Source organism: Sorex fumeus, unplaced genomic scaffold (genome assembly GCF_029834395.1).
Source record: "Sorex fumeus unplaced genomic scaffold, SorFum_2.1 ptg000039l, whole genome shotgun sequence".
NCBI lineage: Eukaryota > Metazoa > Chordata > Mammalia > Eulipotyphla > Soricidae > Sorex > Sorex fumeus.
In genome coordinates this window covers 6,341,647-6,360,527 of record NW_026606096.1, presented here as the reverse complement: position 1 = coordinate 6,360,527, position 18,881 = coordinate 6,341,647, and the positions used below count along the sequence as shown (strand labels likewise).

Below are 18,881 nucleotides of genomic sequence, written 5' to 3'. Positions count from 1 at the left end.
GGAAGAGAGCGCCCGCGCGCTGAGCAGAGAGCGCGGGGAGACGAGGCGTCGCCCGCCGGCCGGGAGGCCCCGGAGCCGGCCCATGGGGAGCGGGCGCCCGGCGCCGGCCACGACGACCGCCGCCGCCTGCGCCGCGTCCGGCCCGTGAAGCCCAGGTGAGCGCGCGCCCTCGGGGAGGGGACGCCGGCGGGGCCCCGCCAGCCGCGGGGAGCGCGTCCGCCGTGCGCCCCGGGGCCGGGCCACGCGTCCGAAAGTTGGGATGCCCGCGGGAAGCCGGAGCGGCCTCTCGGCGCTGCCGCGGCGGGTGACACCTGTCATCCTGAGCCCTCCGCAGCGCGTTCAATTTTCCCTCCTTGCCTCTCGCGGCGGGCCCGCCGGCCGCTTTCCCCGCCTCCCACCCTCCCGTGCCAGGCTGCGTTTCCAGAGACCGCTGGTGGCTCTGGCACTCCCAGCTGCACTGGGCCCGCCGGACCCCACCGCACGCACCCGAGGGCTCTTAATCCCCGTGTCCCCGAGGCGGCCTCCCTGGGGGGCAGCGGTGGAGCGCGCGCTCGGGCGCGCTGACCCCGCGCTGTTCTAGCCGAGAAACTAGAGCTCTGGGCAGCACCGCCCGCTGCCCAGGTGTGGAGGCAGCAACTGGGCTGCTCCCCCCCGGCTCTGACACCCGCCCCTGCACGTCTGGGTGGTGCCTGGGGGTGGGTTGGACAGGTAGCACCACCAGGGGACTGCGGCGGAGAGCCCAGCAGGACGAGGCTTCCAGACAGTGCCCCTTTCCCAAGTCCCGCTTTATACACAAGGACCAGAGCCGGGCGAGTGACCTGACTTGCCCAGGGTGGCCCAGGGGGTCATGGGGTTGGGACCACAATCCACTTTACCCCCTGCCTGCCCCCCCCCCCAACCCGCCGTGGGATTCTTAGCATCCCCGTCCCTATGCTCGCCATAGCTTGTGGCTGGTCTTCTGGCCAGTACTGGCTAGAACATGCCTTCCCAGGAGTGTCCGCCTCTGCCCAGGAGCTCCGGACCCTCAGGGCTCTCACACATCCAGGGCATTTCGAGGGAGGGAGACCCTCCTCCCCGCCCAGGAGCACCCCTCTCTCCTTCAGCATGTTTCCCCGGCAGACCCTCAGGCTGTGTGTGGCGGGCAGTAGGGAGCCAGGTCAGGACCTGGCACTCGATTTACTGCTGAACCACCTTGGAGGCGGCCAGGCGGCCAGGTGCCCACATGGGACCTGGCGGCAGGGCCCCTGGAGTCTGTGCCCGAGAAGCTGACCCCATGGTGGTCTGTGCAGGGACCCCCTCTGGGAGAACCCCATGAGGGCAGGAGAGTGATGGAGAGCACGCCCAGCTTCCTGAAGGACAGTGGCGCCTGGGAGAAGACTGGCCCCGAGAACGGCCTCGGGGGACAGGAGCTGGAGAGTCCGCTGCGAGATGGCCCACGCCGCGGGGCCCTGTGCCTGGGGGAGCCAGCGTCCTTCTGGAGGGGTGTCCTGAGCACCCCTGAGTCCTGGCTGCCTCCCGGCTTCCCCCAGAGTACGAAGGACATGCTCCCACCAGGGGAGGGGGCTGGAGAGCGGAAGGCCGGCTGGCTGGGCGGCAAGGAGGGGCTGCGCTGGAAGGAGGCCGTGCTCACCCACCCGCTGGCCTTCTGTGGGGCAGCTTGCCCACCCCGCTACGGGCCTCTGATTCCTGAGCAGAGCGGCGGCCAGCCCAAGAGTGACCCTGTGGCCTTCCGGCCCTTGCACTGCCCCTTCCTTCTGGAGACCAAGATCTTGGAGCGAGCGCCCTTCTGGGTGCCCACCTGCTTGCCACCCTACCTGGTGTCCGGGCTGCCCCCAGAGCGCCCATGTGACTGGCCTCTGGCCCCGCACCCCTGGCTACCCTCAAGCGGCCAGCCGAGAGTGCCCCCTGCCTTCAGCTTAGGCAGCAAGGTGAGTGTTGGGACTCAGGCTCCCCTGCGTGACCTTTCATGCTGGTATACAGATAATCCATCCCCCCACACCCCCTACCAGAGAGTTGGGATCTGACAGCAGTCAAATTCTTCTGAGGGCTGTGTCAGAGACTGGCTCCCATATCACCCACCCAGAGCCGGGCTCTGAGTGTGGACTCAGGAACACTGAGGGTCTTTTCTGCGGGTGCATGATGGAGTTTGAGCTCTTTCATGTGAGCATGGGCGGTGCAGGGCTGCCCCTTCCGGGTAGACCCTTACCCAGGAATGAGATTTGTGATCATTTTGTTGGTTGGTTTGGTTTGAGCTTGGGGACCACACCTGGGAGAGCTCCGGGCTTCCATGCACCTGACTGTGCGCTCAGAGATCACTCCTGGCGGTGCTCGGGGACCTCGCCTGCTTTGCTATTGCTTCGGCCCCAAGATCTGGTACAGGGCATCTGGCCTTGTGGGAAGGTCTGGGAGGTGTTTGGGCTCTGCCTGGTGACTTTATTTTTTTATTTTTATTATTATTATTATTTGCTCTTTGGGTCACACCTGGCGATGCACAGGGGTTACTCCTGGTGGTGCTCAGGGGACCATATGGAATACTGGGAATCGAACCCGGGTCGGCCGCGTACAAGGCAAACGCCCTACCCGCTGTGCTATCTCTCCAGCCCCCTCTGCCTGGTGACTTTAGCAGCTGCATTTCTAGGAGCAGTTCTGGGGACCGGGCCAGGGAGTGGAGAGGCCTTGGGGAAGCCAAAGCAGAGAGCTTCCACCCGAGGACCTCAAGGCAGCTCTTGTGGGCAGCCCGGCCTGTGTTCCGCGGCAGCGCGAGCTGAATTCTTTCTCCCATCTTTAGGGCTTCTACCACAAGGATCCGAGCATTCTCAGGCTGGCAAAGGAGCCGCTGGCAGCTGTGGAACCCGGGTTGCTGGGCTTAGCCCCTGGTGGGGCTCTCCCGAGAACGGGGCCGCTGGAACGCCCCTCGCTCCCCCAGCGGGATGGAGAGCCAGGAGTTGGCCGGCATCCGAGTCTTTGCCCGCTTCTCCTGGGACATCCAGACACTGTTCCCCGGGGCCCCTGGCCCGTGTGTCCTCCAGGCCTGGTTCATACTTTCGGCAACATGTGGGCCGTGCCAGGCAGCGGGAGCCTTGGGTACCATCAGCTGGGAACATCCGCCACATCACGATGTCCCTCTCCCGGGCCTCCTGTCCCCCAGGTGGGTTGTTGCTCATCTCACCCACCTCTCGATGGAGGTCTTGGCCCTTGCGGGAAGTGCCAAGAGGGCCTGGACATGGGCACCAGTGAACCGGGTGAGTCCAACGAGGAAGCGAGCAAGGCCCCCACACCCAGGGCCTGCCCGCCCAGCCACCACACCAAGCTGAAGAAGACCTGGCTCACGCGGCACTCAGAGCAGTTTGGGTGCCCAGGTGGCTGCGGGGGGGACGAGGAGAGCCCAGGTGCCCCCCTGAGGGCCCTCAAGAGGGCAAGCAGCCCTGAGGTCCAGGGAGCAGTGGGCAGCCCAGCCCCGAAGCGCCCGCCTGCCCCTTTCCCAGGCAGTGCAGGGCCCGGCCCCAGAGGCTGGCTGAAGACTCAGGATGCATCACCTGGGAACAAGGCGGCGGAGGCAGAACAAGCTGGCCACAGAGGTAAGCGGGCAGGGCGGGCCTGCAGGGGGTAGGGGGAGACCCTGAAGGGGAGCTGGGGCCCTGGAGGTCCCTTAGGATGACTCACACCTGCACCTCCAGACCGCATCTCCCCAGATAACTGCTCCTACTCCGTCTGCCTCGTCCCCAGCCACTGGGCGCAAGGTGGCCCCCAGCATGGGTTCTGGACCATCTGGGTCCTGACTTGGGCTGATCCCTTCACTTCTCTGGGCTTCAGTTTCTTCATCTATGAAATGGGGATAAAGCTGTAGGAATCCGCCTCCCCCTCAGAGATGGGAGGTTAGATGATATAGTTAATATAAAGGATCTTGAAGAATTTGTGGCACTTAGTAAGTGCTCAACAAATGCTCATCTATTTGGGTGCTGCCGATTCTGGTGTGGGGCATGGCCTTGGCTGAAGGCCCATTGTCCCGGCTCAGGAACAAGCAGCAGGGTCAGACACTTGTGTGGATCTGCAGAACTAGGACTTTTGGGTTCCTCCTGGACACCTCTCATGCTATTATGATCCCCTCATTCAGTGTGTGCTGCTGGGCCTGGCCTCTGCTACAGGCCACCTCGATTTCTCATTGTGGATTATTGGATTGGACACAGCCTATAACCTTGCTCCGTGTGTGTGTTTATGTGTGTTTGTATTTGTATGTGTTTGGGTGTAGATGTGTTTGTGTGTATATGTATATGTGTGTGTTGTTGTATAGGGGTATGTGTGTGTATTTGTATGTATATGTGTGTTGGTGTGTTTGTGTGTATGTATAAGTGTGTTGGTGTGTAGGGGTGTGTGTGTGCATGTGTGTATGTGTTTGTATGTATATGCGTGTGTTTGTGTGTAGGTGTGTTTGTGTGTATATGTGTGTGTTGGTGTGTAGGATTGTGTGTGTGCATGCGTGTGTGTTGGTGTGTAGGGGTGTGTGTGTGTGTGTGTGTGTGTGTGTGTGTTGGGGAGGTGCCCCCCTGTCCTGGTCTCTGCCTGGCTGGGAAGCTGTTACCCACCCAGTAGCCCCCACCCCACCTGCCTTCCTAGATTATTGCCCCGTGATTGATTGGTCTGCGCTGAGGCTTTTTGGCTTTCTCATTTTTGGGCACCCCATCTGTGTGGGGTTTGTCTCACACGGTCTCACAACCACCAGCATCCCTCATCCACAGTGGAGCCATGAGGACTCTGCCCTGTGGATCCCACACTTGGGGTCAGTTGCCCCCGCTGCCCGCCTTGGGCCCAGCCCGCCCCACGTTAGAGACCTCAGCCCAGGCCACGTCAGGGCACCTGTGGACGCCCGCACACCCATATGTATTTGTGTGGGTCACCGTCAGTCACTGTCCTCCCGTTGTTCATCGATTTGCTCGAGCGGGCGCAGTAATGTCTCCATTGTGAGACTTGTTGTTACTGTGTTTGGCATATCGAATATGTCACAGGGAGCTTGCCAGTCTTTGCTGTGCGGGCGAGATACTCTCAGTAGCTTGCCGGTCTTTCCGAGAGAGGCGGAGGAAACGACCTTGTTGACCACGTGCAAGGCAAATGCCCTACCCGAGGAATTGTCTTTTCCTTGCTGGGGTGTGACCCCAGTGGCTCGAAAGTGGGGCTCTCGGGATGGCTTCATTGGACACGGTGGCACTGGGTGTGACGCTTGCCCTTGACGTCACTGAGTGGCCTTCTGGGCCCCCTGCCTGCTCTTCGGGAAGCTTCTGGCTCCTGGTCTGTGCTGGTGGTTCTGACTCAGGCCTCTGGGGCCGGGCTGGCTGAGAAGGCGGGGGTTCGCCTGAGTCCAGGGAGCCCAGATCCCTGACCAGCTGGAATGTTCTCTCAGGACCCCAAGACGGCAGGCCCAGCCGCCAGGACGCAGGGCCACAAGACACGCCTTGCCTGACGGCCCCAGCGGCCACTGTTCAGTGTCAGAGCTGTGCCCAGGCGGCGGGAGATGCGGGAGGGCAGGCCCGCTGCGCCCAGCAAGCACCCAGGTGAGCCCTTGCCCCCGGCCGCCCCCTTTCCCCCACCCCCGCCAGGGCCCCTCTCTGGGGCCCGCTCCTCACTGGCCTCTGCCCTGTGTCCAGGTCACCGGACGGAGGGGAGCGGCAGCAGGAGGACTCCTTGGCTGCCGGCTCGGAGGAAGGAGGAGGACCCGACGCAGAGGCCCAGCTCAGCCTGGGCATCGCCAAGCACCTGCTGAGTGCTCTGGGGGACCGGCTGTGCCGTCTGCTGCGAAGGGAGCGCGAGGCCCTGGCCCGGGCCCAGCGGGAAGGTGAGCAGGACCAGGGCCGGGGGTGGGGGGCGCTCGCTCGGTGTCCCAGCTGCTTTCCCCCACCACCACCGGGCCCCGCCTCCCACTAGCTCAGGGGATCCCCGTCCCCACCCCACTTAGCTCTTTTCCCTGGAGCGGGAGTTGAGGCATGAGAAACTTCTAGTTTTTCGGGGATGCTGGGGAGAGATCAGAGCAGCTCCCACCCGATTCCTGAGAGCTTTGCCGGCGAGGCGGGGCCTGGTGCTGGGTGTCTGAGAGCACTCCTGGGTGCTCCCACCGCCTGGGCTGGCATCCGGCTGGGCCCTCTGGCTGGGATCCAGGGTGGTCTTGCACACCTCGTGCCTGTGACTTTGTCTTCCCGGGGGGAACCAGCTCGTGTCAGAAAGCCCAGCCCTTGCCCTTTGAGCAGAAAGACCCTGCCTTCCTGGTTGTCCCCACTGTCCCCCAGCATAGCCTTGCCTCCCTGGCTGTCCTGCACTGTCCACTCTCATTGCCCTGCCTCCCCCAGCTGTCCTCTAGGATGGCCCTGCCTCCCCAGCTGACCCCACAGTCCCCTAACATAGCCTCGCCTCCCCGGCTGTCCTCCTCTGTCGCCCAGCCTGGCCCTATCTCCTCCTCACTCCCCAACTGCCCTCTGCCAATCCCCCCAGCGTGCCCATACCCCAGTCCCAGCCCTCCCGGTGCCCTCTGTCAGGAATGCCTCCTCCTCCTCCCTCCCCTCCTGCTGAATGAAGCCCGCTCACCACCACCTGGGACCTGCTCCCACCTCATCTTTCCATCTTCTTCCACATCTGGAGCTGCCGGCAGGGTCACAGCCATAGCCACAGCGGCCAGGGGTCCACCGAGAGGGGGGTGGTCCCCATGCAGTAGGACCAGGGATCTGCAGTGAGAGCTGTGAAGGTGCCGGCTGCCCCCCTCACTTTCAGGGGGGAAGCGGGTCTGTACAGAGTCCCAGGAGAAGCACCTCGGAGGGAGGCAGGAGGAGTGATGATACATCAGTCATCGGGGTGATGGGGAAGTCCCAGGGCAGGGCCCTTGCTGTGCACTCCCTGGAGGGCTCCCTGGAAAGGGTGGCACATGCGGTCCATCCACGTGGGCAGGGAGGTGCTCCCCGGAGGTGCTCCTCTCACCGCTCCCGCCCCCTGGAGCCCTCTGACCTGAAGTCTTCCGAAGGGGCCTGTGGCCCACGGCCCCTCTGACCCCATTCCCTCCTGTGCTCAGTAGGCCAGGGGCCAGACGGGGCAGAGGACAGCCCAGACATCGCGCGCTGCTGCAGCCGCTGCCGCCACGGACTCTTCAACACCCACTGGAGATGCCCCCGCTGCAGTCACCGGCTTTGTGTGGCCTGCGGCCGCATGCTGGGCGCCGGGCGGGCCAAGGGCAGAGCAGGTAGGGCAGGCTCTGGGCGGCGGGGCTAGGGGTTAGGGCTGGGGGTCTCAGGCAGGCTGTTAAAGGCTGGTGGGCCTTACTTGCCTGTCGCTGCAAGGAAGTTCAGCCCAGAGGCCCCTGTTCAGTGCCCCTTAGCACAGACCTTGCCCTTCCCCACAGGTCGGAGGGGCCAGCCCAGGTACTGGCCACCCCCTTAGGACGACCCACAGTCCTGCTCTCTCCTCTCCCTTAAACCTTACAGAGCTGTGAGGTGGGCACTGTTGCCTGTTTTCCAGTTAAGAAAGACTTAGAGAGGGGGCTGGAGCAATAGCACAGCAGGTACGGCATTTGCCTTGCATGCGGCCGACCTGGGTTCAATTCCCAGCATCCCATATGGTCCCCTGAACACCACCAGGAGTAATTTCTGAGTGCAGAGCCAGGAGTAACCCCTGTGCATCACCGGGTGTGACCCAAAAAGAAAAAAGACTTAGAAAGGCCAAGGGGTGTGTCTAAGGGGCACACGTGTCCAGCTGATACGTGTTGGGGGTCAGGATTAAGATTCCAGGTCTTCTGATTCCAAGCCGAGCTCTTTTCACGGTTCTCAGCTTTCTCTCTGTTGGCTCACCTCGGCCATCTGAGGATTGAAATTTCCCAGTGTTCCCATAGACACAGCCAAGAAGAGCCCGGGGTCAGAAACATTCCAGAACACCCTATTCCTAGTGCCCCATGGGTGATGCCCAGTGCACTAAAAGCTCTGGGTTCTTCAAAACAAAGCTCCGTGTCCCCGAAGCTCCGAGACTCCCAGAAAGCCTGTGTTTCAGGAGTGGCCGAGCCGCAGACTGAGATGCTGCCCAGTCCCTGCACCCCTGCCCCGCCCCGCACCTGTGGTCGCCTTGATTGCCTGCTTCCCTCCTCTGCCCAGGCTCTCAGCAACCCGTGGAGGAGTGTGCCTCTGAGACCGGCCACAGTGCCTGCTCCCTGATGCTCACCCAGTTCGTCTCCAGCCAGGGTGAGCCACACCGGGGAGGCAGAGTACACGGGGCAGAGCTGGGGTGCCCCACTACCACACCACCCATCCACCCACCCACCCCAGATCCTGGCCAGGGAGACCCGGCTGCTCAGGGCAGCCTCCTGTCTTGCGCTCACCAGCCGACTCTCCTCCCCTTTGCAGCTTTGGCAGAGCTGAGCACCGCAATGCATCAGGTCTGGGTGAAGTTTGACATCCGGGGACACTGTGCCTGCCAAGCTGATGCCCGGGTGTGGGCTCCGGGGGACGGGGGCCAGCAGGTAAGCGTGGGGCATGACAGAGGGGACAGAGCAGGGGACCTAGGAACCGTGTCTACACATCCCTGGCCGGTGAGGGGCTTGGGGAAGAAAGCGGGCTGTGGGCACTGGGGGGAGTCAGGCCGCCTCCCGCCTTCCCCTGGGAGCAGGGCGTCGTGCAGTGCCTGCGTCTGTCACCTGTCCTCATCTGGCCAGAGCTCAGCCCTGCTTTGTGTGTGGCCCCCTGAGCACTGGCCATGTCAGTGGAGCAGCCCCTCTGCTCCCCGGGCACGGGCTCCCGCCGGCTGGGGACCAGCCTTCGGGGCGAGTTCTCCTGCTCTGTGTGCATTTTCTAAAACTTGTACGATGGTCATACTTTTCTTGCCAAAGTCATTCATTTAAGAAAGAGCCCATCGAATGGGGCGGGGACATAGTATGTTAGATCCCCAGCACCGTGTGGCACCCCTGACACCTCCAGGCACAGCCCTGCACTGCAGGGTCCTCACATTGGGCCACTGGTTTGGTCAGCCAAGAATTGGCTGGAGGGGTCCCTGTGCCCTCAGCTCTGTCAGGAAGGAAGAAAGAAAGGGAGGGAGGGAAGGGAGAAGGGAGGAAGGAAGGAAGGGAGGGAGGGAGGGAGGGAGGGAGGGAGGGAGGAAGGAAGAAAGGAAGGAAGGAAGGGAGGGAGGGAGGGAGGGAGAGAGGGAGGGAGGGAGGGAGGGAGGGAGGGAGGGGGAGGAAGGGAGAAGGGAAGGAAGGATGGAAGAAGGAAGAAGGATGGAGGTAGGAAGGAAGGGAGGAAAGAAGGAAGGAAGAAAAAGGAAAGGAGGGAGGAAAGGAGGAAGGGAGGAAGAAAGGAAGGATAAAAGAGGGATTTTGTGTGTCAGACACCATAATACAGACCCTGCTGGGAAAGGACAGAGAGAGGCCGACATTCCGCTGGCCTGGGGCTGACACTCTCCTAGGCCGTCTGCCTGGATATGTATCTCATCACTTCTGCGTTAGCCTGCTTGGACCGTCTGCCCGTAAATCCCACAAGCTACTTTTTTTCCCCACCTAACATTACATAACCTTTTTCTCCTTGTAAACATGATTTCAGGATGTAGAGGAGGGCCATTGTTAGTACTTGTGGGCTGACTTGAATTGTGTTGCTTTTGATGCTTTAAAAATCTCTGATTGGACTGGGGGCGGGTGCGTGGGTTTAACAGAAGGAGCCGACAGAGAAAACACCCCCAACACCCCAACCTTCCTGCAATGGGGACACCAACAGGACCAAGGACACCAAAGAGGGTGAGCAGTCGACAGCCCACCCAGACTGCAGGGGTGGGGGGAGGGTGCAGAGGAGGCTGGATCAGCCTTGGGGGCAGGAGAGGGCCCTGGGGATTGGGATTGCTTCGGGCCCGCCCCTTCATGTCTCTCCCTCATCTCGAAGTACACCAGGGAAACTGTCTCAGTACGAGCTGGGACCACCCCTCTGCCCTGCAGCCAGACCCCTGTTCGGAAACCCTCCTCCGTGGGGGTGGCAGAAGGGAGGTGGTCAGAGCGAACTCCTCACGGGCAGGCAGTGCCCCGGGGAGCATGGAGGTGAAGGGAAAACCCCCCCCCCACCTGTTTCCTCCCTGACAGAGACCCCTGGGGAGGACCGCGCTGGCCGAGGGCCCCTGCCTTGCCCCTCTCTCTGTGAGCTGCTGGCCTCCACTGCCGTCAAACTCTGCCTGGGGCACGAGCGGGTCCACATGGCCTTTGCCCCCGTCACTCCAGCTCTGCCCAGCGTGAGCGAGGGCCCCCGAGGGAAGGCTGGGGCTGGGGACGAGGTTGGGCCGGCCTTCCCCGTGGGCCGGCGTGGGTCCTAAGCCCCCGGTCCTCCCACAGGATGACCGCATCACCAACATCCTGGACAGTATCATCGCGCAGGTGGTGGAGCGCAAGATCCAGGAGAAAGCGTTGGGGCCGGGCTTGCGGGCCGGGCCAGGCCTGCGCAAGGGCCTGGGCCTGCCCCTCTCGCCCGTTCGGCCCCGACTGCCTCCCACGGGGGCTTTGCTGTGGCTGCAGGAGCCCCGGCTGCCTTGTGGCTTCCACCTCTTTCAGGAGCACTGGAGGCAGGGCCAGGTGGGTCTCTCAGCTCCCATGGCCTGGTCCCCCTCAGGCCCTTGACCCCTGGGCCCAGACAGACCCAGAAGCCACGGGGCCCTCGCTCTGCCAAGTAGTTCCAACGCCCGCAACCTCCCTCCCCCCCATGCGGCCTGGCCAGGGGCCGTGCTCCGTGTGTCCTATGTTCTTTCCTTTCTCCACCACAGCCCGTGCTGGTGTCAGGGATTCAGAAGATGCTGCAGGGCAGCCTGTGGGAGACAGATGCCCTGGGCTTCCTCGGGGGCCAGGTGCAGGCCCTGAGCCCTCTGGGGCCGCCCCAGCCCACCAACCTGAGCAGTGCCACGTTCTGGGAGGGATTCTCCCGGCCTGAGAGTAAGAGTTGCTGGCGTGGGGTGCAGCGAGCGGGAAGACCTAGCGGGGCCCACAGTGGGCCCCAGGGGAATTGGGGGTAGGGGGAGGCCGTGGGGAGCAGACCGAGGCCAGGGCAAACTGATGCTGGTGCTGCCATAGCATGGGGGCCTTTGGGCCAAGGAGCTTCCCGCCGGGGCCAGTGACCCACCCTTCCTTCCTTCCTTCCTTCCTTCCTTCCTTCCTTCCTTCCTTCCTTTTTTTTTTTTTTTTTTTTTTTTTTTGCTTTTTGGGTCACACCCGGCGATGCACAGGGGTTACTCCTGGCTCATGCACTCAGGAATTACTCCTGGTGGTGCTCAGGGGACCATATGGGATGCTGGGAATCAAACCCGGGTCGGCCGCGTGCAAGGCAAACACCCTACCCACTGTGCTATCGCTCCAGCCCCATCTTTCTTTCTTCCTTTCTTTCTTTCTTTCTGTCTTTTTTTCTGTTTTGTTTTGTTTTGTTTTGGGTCACATCCGGCGATGTTCAGGAGTTACTCCTGGCTTTGTGCTCAGGAATTACTCCTGGCGGGATTCAGAGGACCATATGGGATGCTGGGGATTGAACTGGAGTTGGCCGCATGCAAGGCAAATGCCCTCGCCGCTGTACTATCGCTCCGGCCCTCCAGTGACCTTTCTGTCTCTTGCCCAGTTCGCCCGAAGTCGGAGGAAGGGTCCGTGCTCCTGCTTCACCGCGCACTGGGGGCCGAGGACGCCAGCAGGTGAGCAACGGCGTGGAGTTGCCCTGCCCCCCCTTTCTTGCTTTATTTGCACCCAACCCTGAGACCCTCCGTGCTGGGGCCTCCTTGGTAGCGGGGAGGTTGGTGGGTGCCGTGGGGCCTGGGGTGAGCCACGGGATGTGACTTGGCCCGCAGAGTGGAGAATCTGGCCTCCAGCCTGCCGCTCCCGGAGTACTGCGGTCGCCAAGGGAAGCTCAACCTGGCCTCCTACCTCCCCCCGGGCCCTGCCCTGCGGCCCCTGGAGCCCCAGCTGTGTGCAGCCTATGGTGAGTGGCCGTGAGTGGCCACCATCCCTTCCCCTCCCCTGGTACCCATCAAGGTCCTTTGCTAAGGCCCTTCCTCCGCCTCCTGCAGGGGTGAGTCCACACCGGGGGCACCTGGGCATCAAGAACCTCAGTGTGGAGGTGACCGACCTGGTCAGCGTCCTGGTCCGTGCTGAGGCGCCGCTGCCCTCCTGGCACCGGCCCCAGAAAGGTGGGTGCTTGGCCAGGGTGGGGGTGGGACAGGGGTGGGGCCAGCAGCCCCACCTGAGCTGCCTCCCTCCCTCCCGCAGACTTCCTCTCGGGCCTGGATGGGGAGGGCCTCTGGTCACCAGGCAGCCAGGTCAGCGCCGTGTGGCACGTGTTCCGGGCACAGGACGCCCAGCGCATCCGCCGCTTCCTCCAAATGGTGAGGGGAGAGCCAGCGCCCTGCACGGCTCTCTCGCCTTCTGTGGCCAAGGGCCCCTCAAAACTAACTCTGTGTGTGTGTGTGTGTGTGTGTGTGTGTGTGCGCGCGCGTGCACACGTGTGTCCTCTTGCCTTCTGCAATGGAGGACTCCCAAAAATTCTGTGTGTGTGTGTGCATGTGTGTGTCCTCTCGCCTTCTGCAATGGAGGACTCCCCAAAACTCGTGTGTGTGTGTGTGAGTGTGTGAGTGTGTGTGTGTCCCCAGAGCACTGGTTACAGGAAAGACTCTCCAAAACTGTGTTTATGTGCATGTGTGTGTCCTCTCTCGCCTTCTGCGACAAAGGGCTCTCCAAAACTGTGTGTGTGTGCGCGTGTGTGTGTGTGTGTGTGTGTGTGTGCGTGAACATGCGTCCCCAGAGCGCTGGGTACAGGAAAGGCAGGGAGGGGAGAGGTGGGCCTGGTGAGGCCAAGGAAGCGGGGAGCAACCCAAGAACCTCAGAGTTCATCTCTCGGGTCCTTGTCCCATTCTGACCCAGGAGAGCTCTCTGTGTACAACCACACACACATGCATACACATACACACACATGCACACAGGTACACACATGCAGGCATGCACAGGCACCAGAGAAGGCGGTGGCTGGCCATGTGGTCCCTCTGGGGTGGGCAGGGGCTAGCAGACGGGCAGAAAGATGCCCCTCCGAGATACTGTCCTGCCAACCCCCTTTCCAAGTGGGGGGTTGAGTAGGTGGAGGGGGGCTGAGCCGGGCTGAGGGGCAGGGAAGGAGAAGGAGGGGTAAGCGGGAGGCGGGAAGCACAGAGGGGACGAGGGTCGGGTGTGGGAGACCAGGTCAGGTCAGTGCCATGGTTCCGGGAACCCTTGGGTGACCTGGGTGCTCTGCTCTGCTCCGGGGCAGTTGGGAATTCGGGGCAAAGGGCCCTTGACGCCTGTTGGGGCTTCCGAGCGCCCACACAGGCCTGCGGCCTCCCGTGGCCCAGCCAGGTGCTGGCATCTTAGCGGAAGGGGCGGGTATAGCTGGGGGCTAGTTGGCATGGGGCGTTGGGGTTCCCCGGCTGCAGGTGCTCCCAGGCCCCTCCTTCTCTGGCCTCCAGCAACCCTGTCTGCCCCAGGCTGCCCTTGCTCAGGTTGGGCCAGAGAAAGCCACCCCCACCTGCCACCCCCGGCTGGACCCATGGGTGTCAGATTGCTTAGGGGCTCTTTGATTCCTGGGGTCTTAAACCCTGGGGACCATCTCCTCAGGAACCCAGGAGAGGGAGAGACTGGACCCTCAGTGTGGAGCGCGGCTTGTGTGCTCCTGGACTCAGGACTAAGCACCTCTGGGGTCGAGGAGCTAGAGGGGAGCTTCCTGGGCCTGGGCGGGGAGAGACGTGGGAGGAAGGGGGAGCTGGGAGAAGGGGGGATCCTGGGAGAAAGGGGGACCTGGGAGAAGGGGGCCCTGCCTTAGAAGGGCCCAGGGCTGGGGCTCGGGGGCTCCACCCCCAGGAAAGCAGGGGCCCGCCCCAGACTCAGAGCGCTTCATCCTTCGCTCTGAGCACCTTCTGGCCAGACGACCAGATGATGACCTGAGGCCTGGCCGCTAGTCACCTGCCCTCCTCCCACTCCCCCGGGAACTTGCGTCCTGCCTCTAGGGTGGCCTGGAGGAGACCCCCCACCTGTCTGTTTGTCTGCAGCCCTCGCCCCCTTGCTCATTTCCCTTTCTTCCTCCCTTTGAGGTGTGCCCGGCCGGGGCAGGCAGCCTGGAGCCTGGCACCCCGGGCAGCTGCTACCTGGACGCTGGGCTGCGGCGGCGCCTGCGGGAGGAGTGGGGCGTGAGCTGCTGGACCCTGCTGCAGGCGCCCGGAGAGGCTGTGCTGGTCCCCGCAGGGGCCCCCCACCAGGTGCTTCCCCCAGTGGGCCCCCGCTGGGCCTGTCCCCGTCCCCTGAGATCGAGGACAAAGTCATCTGGCTGAGCCGGGCCTCTCTCCTGTGTGACCTCCCAGCTCCCGACTCTGAGGGTCCAATGCCCCCGGATGCCAACTCTGCATCCCCTGGGCCTGCTTTCGGCCACAGCCTGTGGTGCCGGGTGGAGGCCTGAGGTCAAGGGCAGGGGAGGGGACCTGAGCCGGAGCCTCCCTCACCTGCTGCCGTCTTCCCTGGGACAGATTCAGGGCCTGGTGAGCACAGTGAGTGTCACCCAGCACTTCCTGTCCCCGGAGACCGCGGGCCTCTCCGCTCAGCTCTGCCATCGTGGACACAGCCTGCCCGCTGACAGCCACCTGCTCTGTGCCCAGGTGAGTGACACTGGCCAGAGCGGCTGTGCTGGCCGTGCCTGCGCCCGGGCAGGGCGTCCCGGGCAGGGGGTGGCTGAAACGATGTTCTCTCTCTCTCTTGTAGATGGACTGGGCTGTGTTCCAAGCAGTGAAGGTGGCCGTGGGGACATTACAGGAGGCCAAATAGGGGTCGCGGGTGTCCGGGCTCAGGGCAGGAGGAGGTGGGGGAGAAGGCGCTCATGCCAGAGTTTTGCTCTGGGGGGAATCCGGGACCCTTCCATCAGTCCCGCGAGCACCACCCTGAGCCCCACCCTTCACCTGGGCCCCGAAGCACTACAGTGGCACCCCAGCGCACCCCTGCCCCCCCCACAAGCTGCCCCCTGCCCTGCCCCTGCCCCGCCCCACACCCCCCTCCATGGTACAAGGCTCATTTGGGAGGGGACCGACTCCTTCCAGCCCCTACCCCCTACCCCAGGAGACCAACAGCCCTTCTTTGGGGGACCTCGGGAATCTTTCTCACTTCAACACCTGCTGCTGCCTCTTCCCCCCACCCCGCCTGGGCCCCAAATCCCGCTCACACTCCCACATCCTTCCTGCAGGCACGCAGGGCCCGTGGCTAGGCAGGGAGGGGCCCGGGAGGGGCCACGCCAGCCTCCGACTTCTCACCTGCTGCCCTCTGTGATCTCCACCAAAGTCTGGCTCGGGGAATTGTCTGCGGTGCCAGCCGAGGGAGGGAGACACGGGCTGGGTGGGGCAGGATGGCACACACCCCCGCCGGCCCCTCTGGACACCTGGGTCCCTGTTCCCACTCAGGGCTGCCCCTCCAGATATCCCCGATGCCACCACAAACAGCCAAGCCCCAGGACCCACCCAGGGGGGCACCAGCTGCAGAGATGTGGGCGTCCCGTAGGAGCCCCGTTTGTCCCAACCGACTCCGGCTCCGGGTGAGCCCATCTCCCCTCCCTGGCCTGCTGTGGGATTCCGGGAACGTGGTCTGCCAGCCTGTGGGGACCCCGGGCTCCCCACCCCTGCCTGAGACAGCTGCACCCTCACCCCAGCCGCTCCACTGTCTGTTCCAGCCCCTGTTACTCCTCATTGTTCCTGTGGTGTTTGGGGGATGTTTTTTATGAAATAAAATTTTTTATTCTAAATGCAATATAATTTTAGAAAGTTAGAAAAAGTGACCTGTAACAGTAAGTCTCTCTCTTCTCATCCCCAAACGAAACCAAATGTCAGTCATATTTTGGTGGACTTTCTTTTAAGCACTTTCTCTAAGGATCTGTTTTACACCTGATCGAACTGGTGATTTGGGGCCTGGGTTTCTTCCCTTGTTTTGTTTTCTTTTGGGACCACCCCTGGTGGTGCTCAGGGCTTACTCCTGGCACAGTGCTCAGGGATCACTCCTGGTAGGGCTTAGAGGACCCTGTGCAGTGCCGGAAATCAAACGCAGGTTAGCTGCATGTAAAGTGAGTGCTTATACCCGCTGTATTATCACTCCTGGCCTGGTTTCTTCTTTTTGACACTGAATTGTGGTCATTTTCTGTGTTCCAATCTTAATTTTAAATGACTTGGCTGTGATTTACAGACCTATTTGGAAAAAAACTGTCAGGTTCCTTTATGGTGTGGGAAGCTCAGTTATTTCTCCTTTTTCGTGAGGCAGGACAAAAGAAAAATTCAGGAACTCTTACCCTTTACTGTTTTTATTTAATTGCTCTCATTTCCTCCTTGACCACTTCTGGAGAGAGCTGGTCTTTTTCCGTTTTACAGGAGAGGAAGGGGCAGGCGGGAGTGGCGGAGGCAGGGAGGGAGGTTGGGGGTGGGGTCGGTGACTTACACCTCAAGGTCACCTGACAGTGTGGAGACTGGGATTTGCACCACATCCCCCAACTCCCGAGGACTGCACGGCGGCGGCGCAGCGGCTTTTGCTGGCCTCTCCTCCTCCTTTCAACATAGGCACTTTGTAGCTGGTCAGGTTCCAGGTGGCACCGTGTGACCTGTCCCTACCTACCTTCACTGATGGAAACGCGTCCTGGTGTCACCCGTGAATCCCCAAGCTAGTGGCTGTCCTGTGGAAGACGGGACACAGCCAGCTGGGTCCCTTCCCCCGTTCTTGGTGGTGGCACAGCACCTATAAGGGCTCATTTGATCTGACACTTGCCAACAGCAGGTGGGCAGCGCTCCAGGATTGGGCCCGGGGTGAAGCCAGTCCAGGTGGGGACAGCACTGAGTGTCCACTTCCCCAGGAGGCTTAGCAGGCGGCTTCCTGTCCACCCTGCCCTGGGGCCTGGCTTCTCTGGGCCCCCCCCCCCCCGCCCCGCCACACACACACCCAATCGACTCACTGGCCCAAGCCTCGGAGATGGAGGGGCAGGCGGCCAGTGCTGCCCTTTCTTTCCTTATAAAGCACATTATTCGACTTTTAATTTGAAATAAGCTTAGATTTACAGTCACGTCACAAAGATAGGACAGAAAGTTCCCAATTACCCTTCACCCAGCCTCCTCGCGCGTTTTTGTCTTAGGTAACCATGGCGCAGTGGGCAAAACAGACTTTGACACAGATCCGGCACCACACTGGAGGCACGGGCTCGGGTGGGTTTCCACCGTTTCCGTTAACGTCCTTTTCCACTTTGGGAGCCAATAGCGGCGCATCTCACTGACGTCCCCGAGCACAGATGTGGCAGCTTCCAAGTGCCCCGCACATAGGGGACCAGGGGGAGCAGCCTGCAGCTGGAATGTCCTTTCCTGCACCTGTCCTCACCCTCTCCACCTCTCAAGGGACCCTGTTTGCGGCCCAACCCTGACTGAATCACAGACACCCTTGCCCCACTGTGCTGGCTGTCCCTGTCCCAGGGCTCCCGGCCAAGCCTATCTGTCCTGAAACAAGCCCTGAAACGGCGCACTCATGGTCCCTGGCCTGGGTCCGGGCACATGGCCCTGCTGCCCACCCGGCAGGGGCTGCCCTCCCCGGGGCACTGGCCTCTCAGCAGAGTGCAGCAAGGCTCTCTCCGTTCCTGCTTCTAGAGCTGTCTCCCCCGACCCCCTCCCTCCCTCAGCTTCCCCCCTTCTGTTCCCCATCTGCCCGCCGTCTCTTCCTCCCAGGGCCTCAAGAACGTATTTCCTTCTCCCTTCTCCCTCAGTGCTCTGGGAAGGAGTGGGCACTCCTGCCAAGGCCCGCCGTGCGGGCTTCTGCCTGTGTGTCCCCACACAACGGACCACACTGCCTCACGACCACCTCCCCCCAAGGTTGGTCAGCCCCCCCCCCCACCCCCCAGGCCCGAAGTGCAGCCCCGCAGTGATCCTGGGGGTGTGGAGCCGCGGTTTGTGGCTGTCTTTGCTTTTGCAGGCAGTGAGACTGTCTGGTGTTTATCTCAGCCTGCCTCTGAGGCTCCCGGAGCCCCGGCCAGACATGACCTCACTCCCTCCAATCATCCCTGGGAGGCAGAAAGGAGTCTGGGACCCAACTCTGTTCCCACTTCACAGATGGGAAAACTGAGGGATAAACACATCCACACATGCACACAGCAGATGTGTTGACAAGTCACTGCACCATTCGGGGAGGCCTGAGTTTAGGAGTCCGGGAGGGAAGAGGTCTAGGGAAGAAGGGGGGCAACAGTAGTTCCCAGGTACCTCAAATGATTGTGAGACCTCTGGAAACACCCATGGCCCAAGAGAGTGCCCTGTTTCCCAGCACCTGCAGCGAGGGTCTGGGGTGAGAGCACCTGGTGTGTCTGAGTTCTGAGTATAATTCCATGGGGCCCTGCAGACCCACTGCACTCAGGGAGGACCCGGCCTAGAGGGGACCCACACTGGACAGTCCCTTGAACCTCTGGCAGGCATCTTGCCCTGCCATCATCACCCAGGAAGGAAGGAAGATAACTCCTCTGATGGGAACCCGGCTGGGCAGTGCTGGCCTGGGAGCATAGCCGGCCACACAGTGCCCAGTGTCTGACTTTAAGTCCAGTCCTTGGGGTGCACAAGGTTAGAAGGACCGTGGAAAGGGGGGCCCAACGGGGGCCGAGGCATTCACACTTGGCTTGCTTCATGGTCACTGCCTTCTAGCCGGCCCTGCCCAGAGAAGAGATTCAAATGGAAGCTTGGGGTCTGGGGGAGATGGCTTAAAGCGCATACTTTGCATGCGGGAGCCCTGGATTTGGCTCCCAGAACCCATTGCATGGTCCCCTGAGCACTGCCGGGAGTGAGTGACCCTCAAGCGCTGAGCCAGGAATTGCCACTGAACACAACCGGGTGTGGCCCAAAAGCAA

The 18,881-nt window shown here is 62.1% G+C and overlaps 1 protein-coding gene across 2 annotated transcripts; it reads left to right on the top strand.

Annotated features, from left to right (window-relative positions):
* Positions 1-16: 16 nt before the first annotated feature.
* HR (HR lysine demethylase and nuclear receptor corepressor) lies at positions 17-14,867 on the top strand. 2 transcript variants are annotated; one of them, XM_056118977.1, is made up of 19 exons: positions 17-155; positions 1,290-1,928; positions 2,789-3,578; positions 5,396-5,546; positions 5,640-5,827; positions 7,052-7,216; positions 8,118-8,204; positions 8,367-8,482; positions 9,667-9,748; positions 10,085-10,230; positions 10,331-10,567; positions 10,756-10,921; positions 11,595-11,664; positions 11,818-11,948; positions 12,037-12,156; positions 12,236-12,351; positions 14,083-14,247; positions 14,512-14,640; positions 14,744-14,867. In XM_056118977.1, exons 2-19 carry the CDS (start codon positions 1,329-1,331, stop codon positions 14,804-14,806), a joined length of 3,522 nt encoding a protein of 1,173 aa, XP_055974952.1. In that variant the 5' UTR covers positions 17-155; positions 1,290-1,328; the 3' UTR covers positions 14,807-14,867. The 2 variants fall into 2 exon arrangements, with proteins under 2 accessions (XP_055974952.1, XP_055974951.1); XM_056118976.1 differs by having other exon boundaries at positions 7,049-7,216.
* The last annotated feature ends 4,014 nt before the right edge of the window (positions 14,868-18,881 follow it).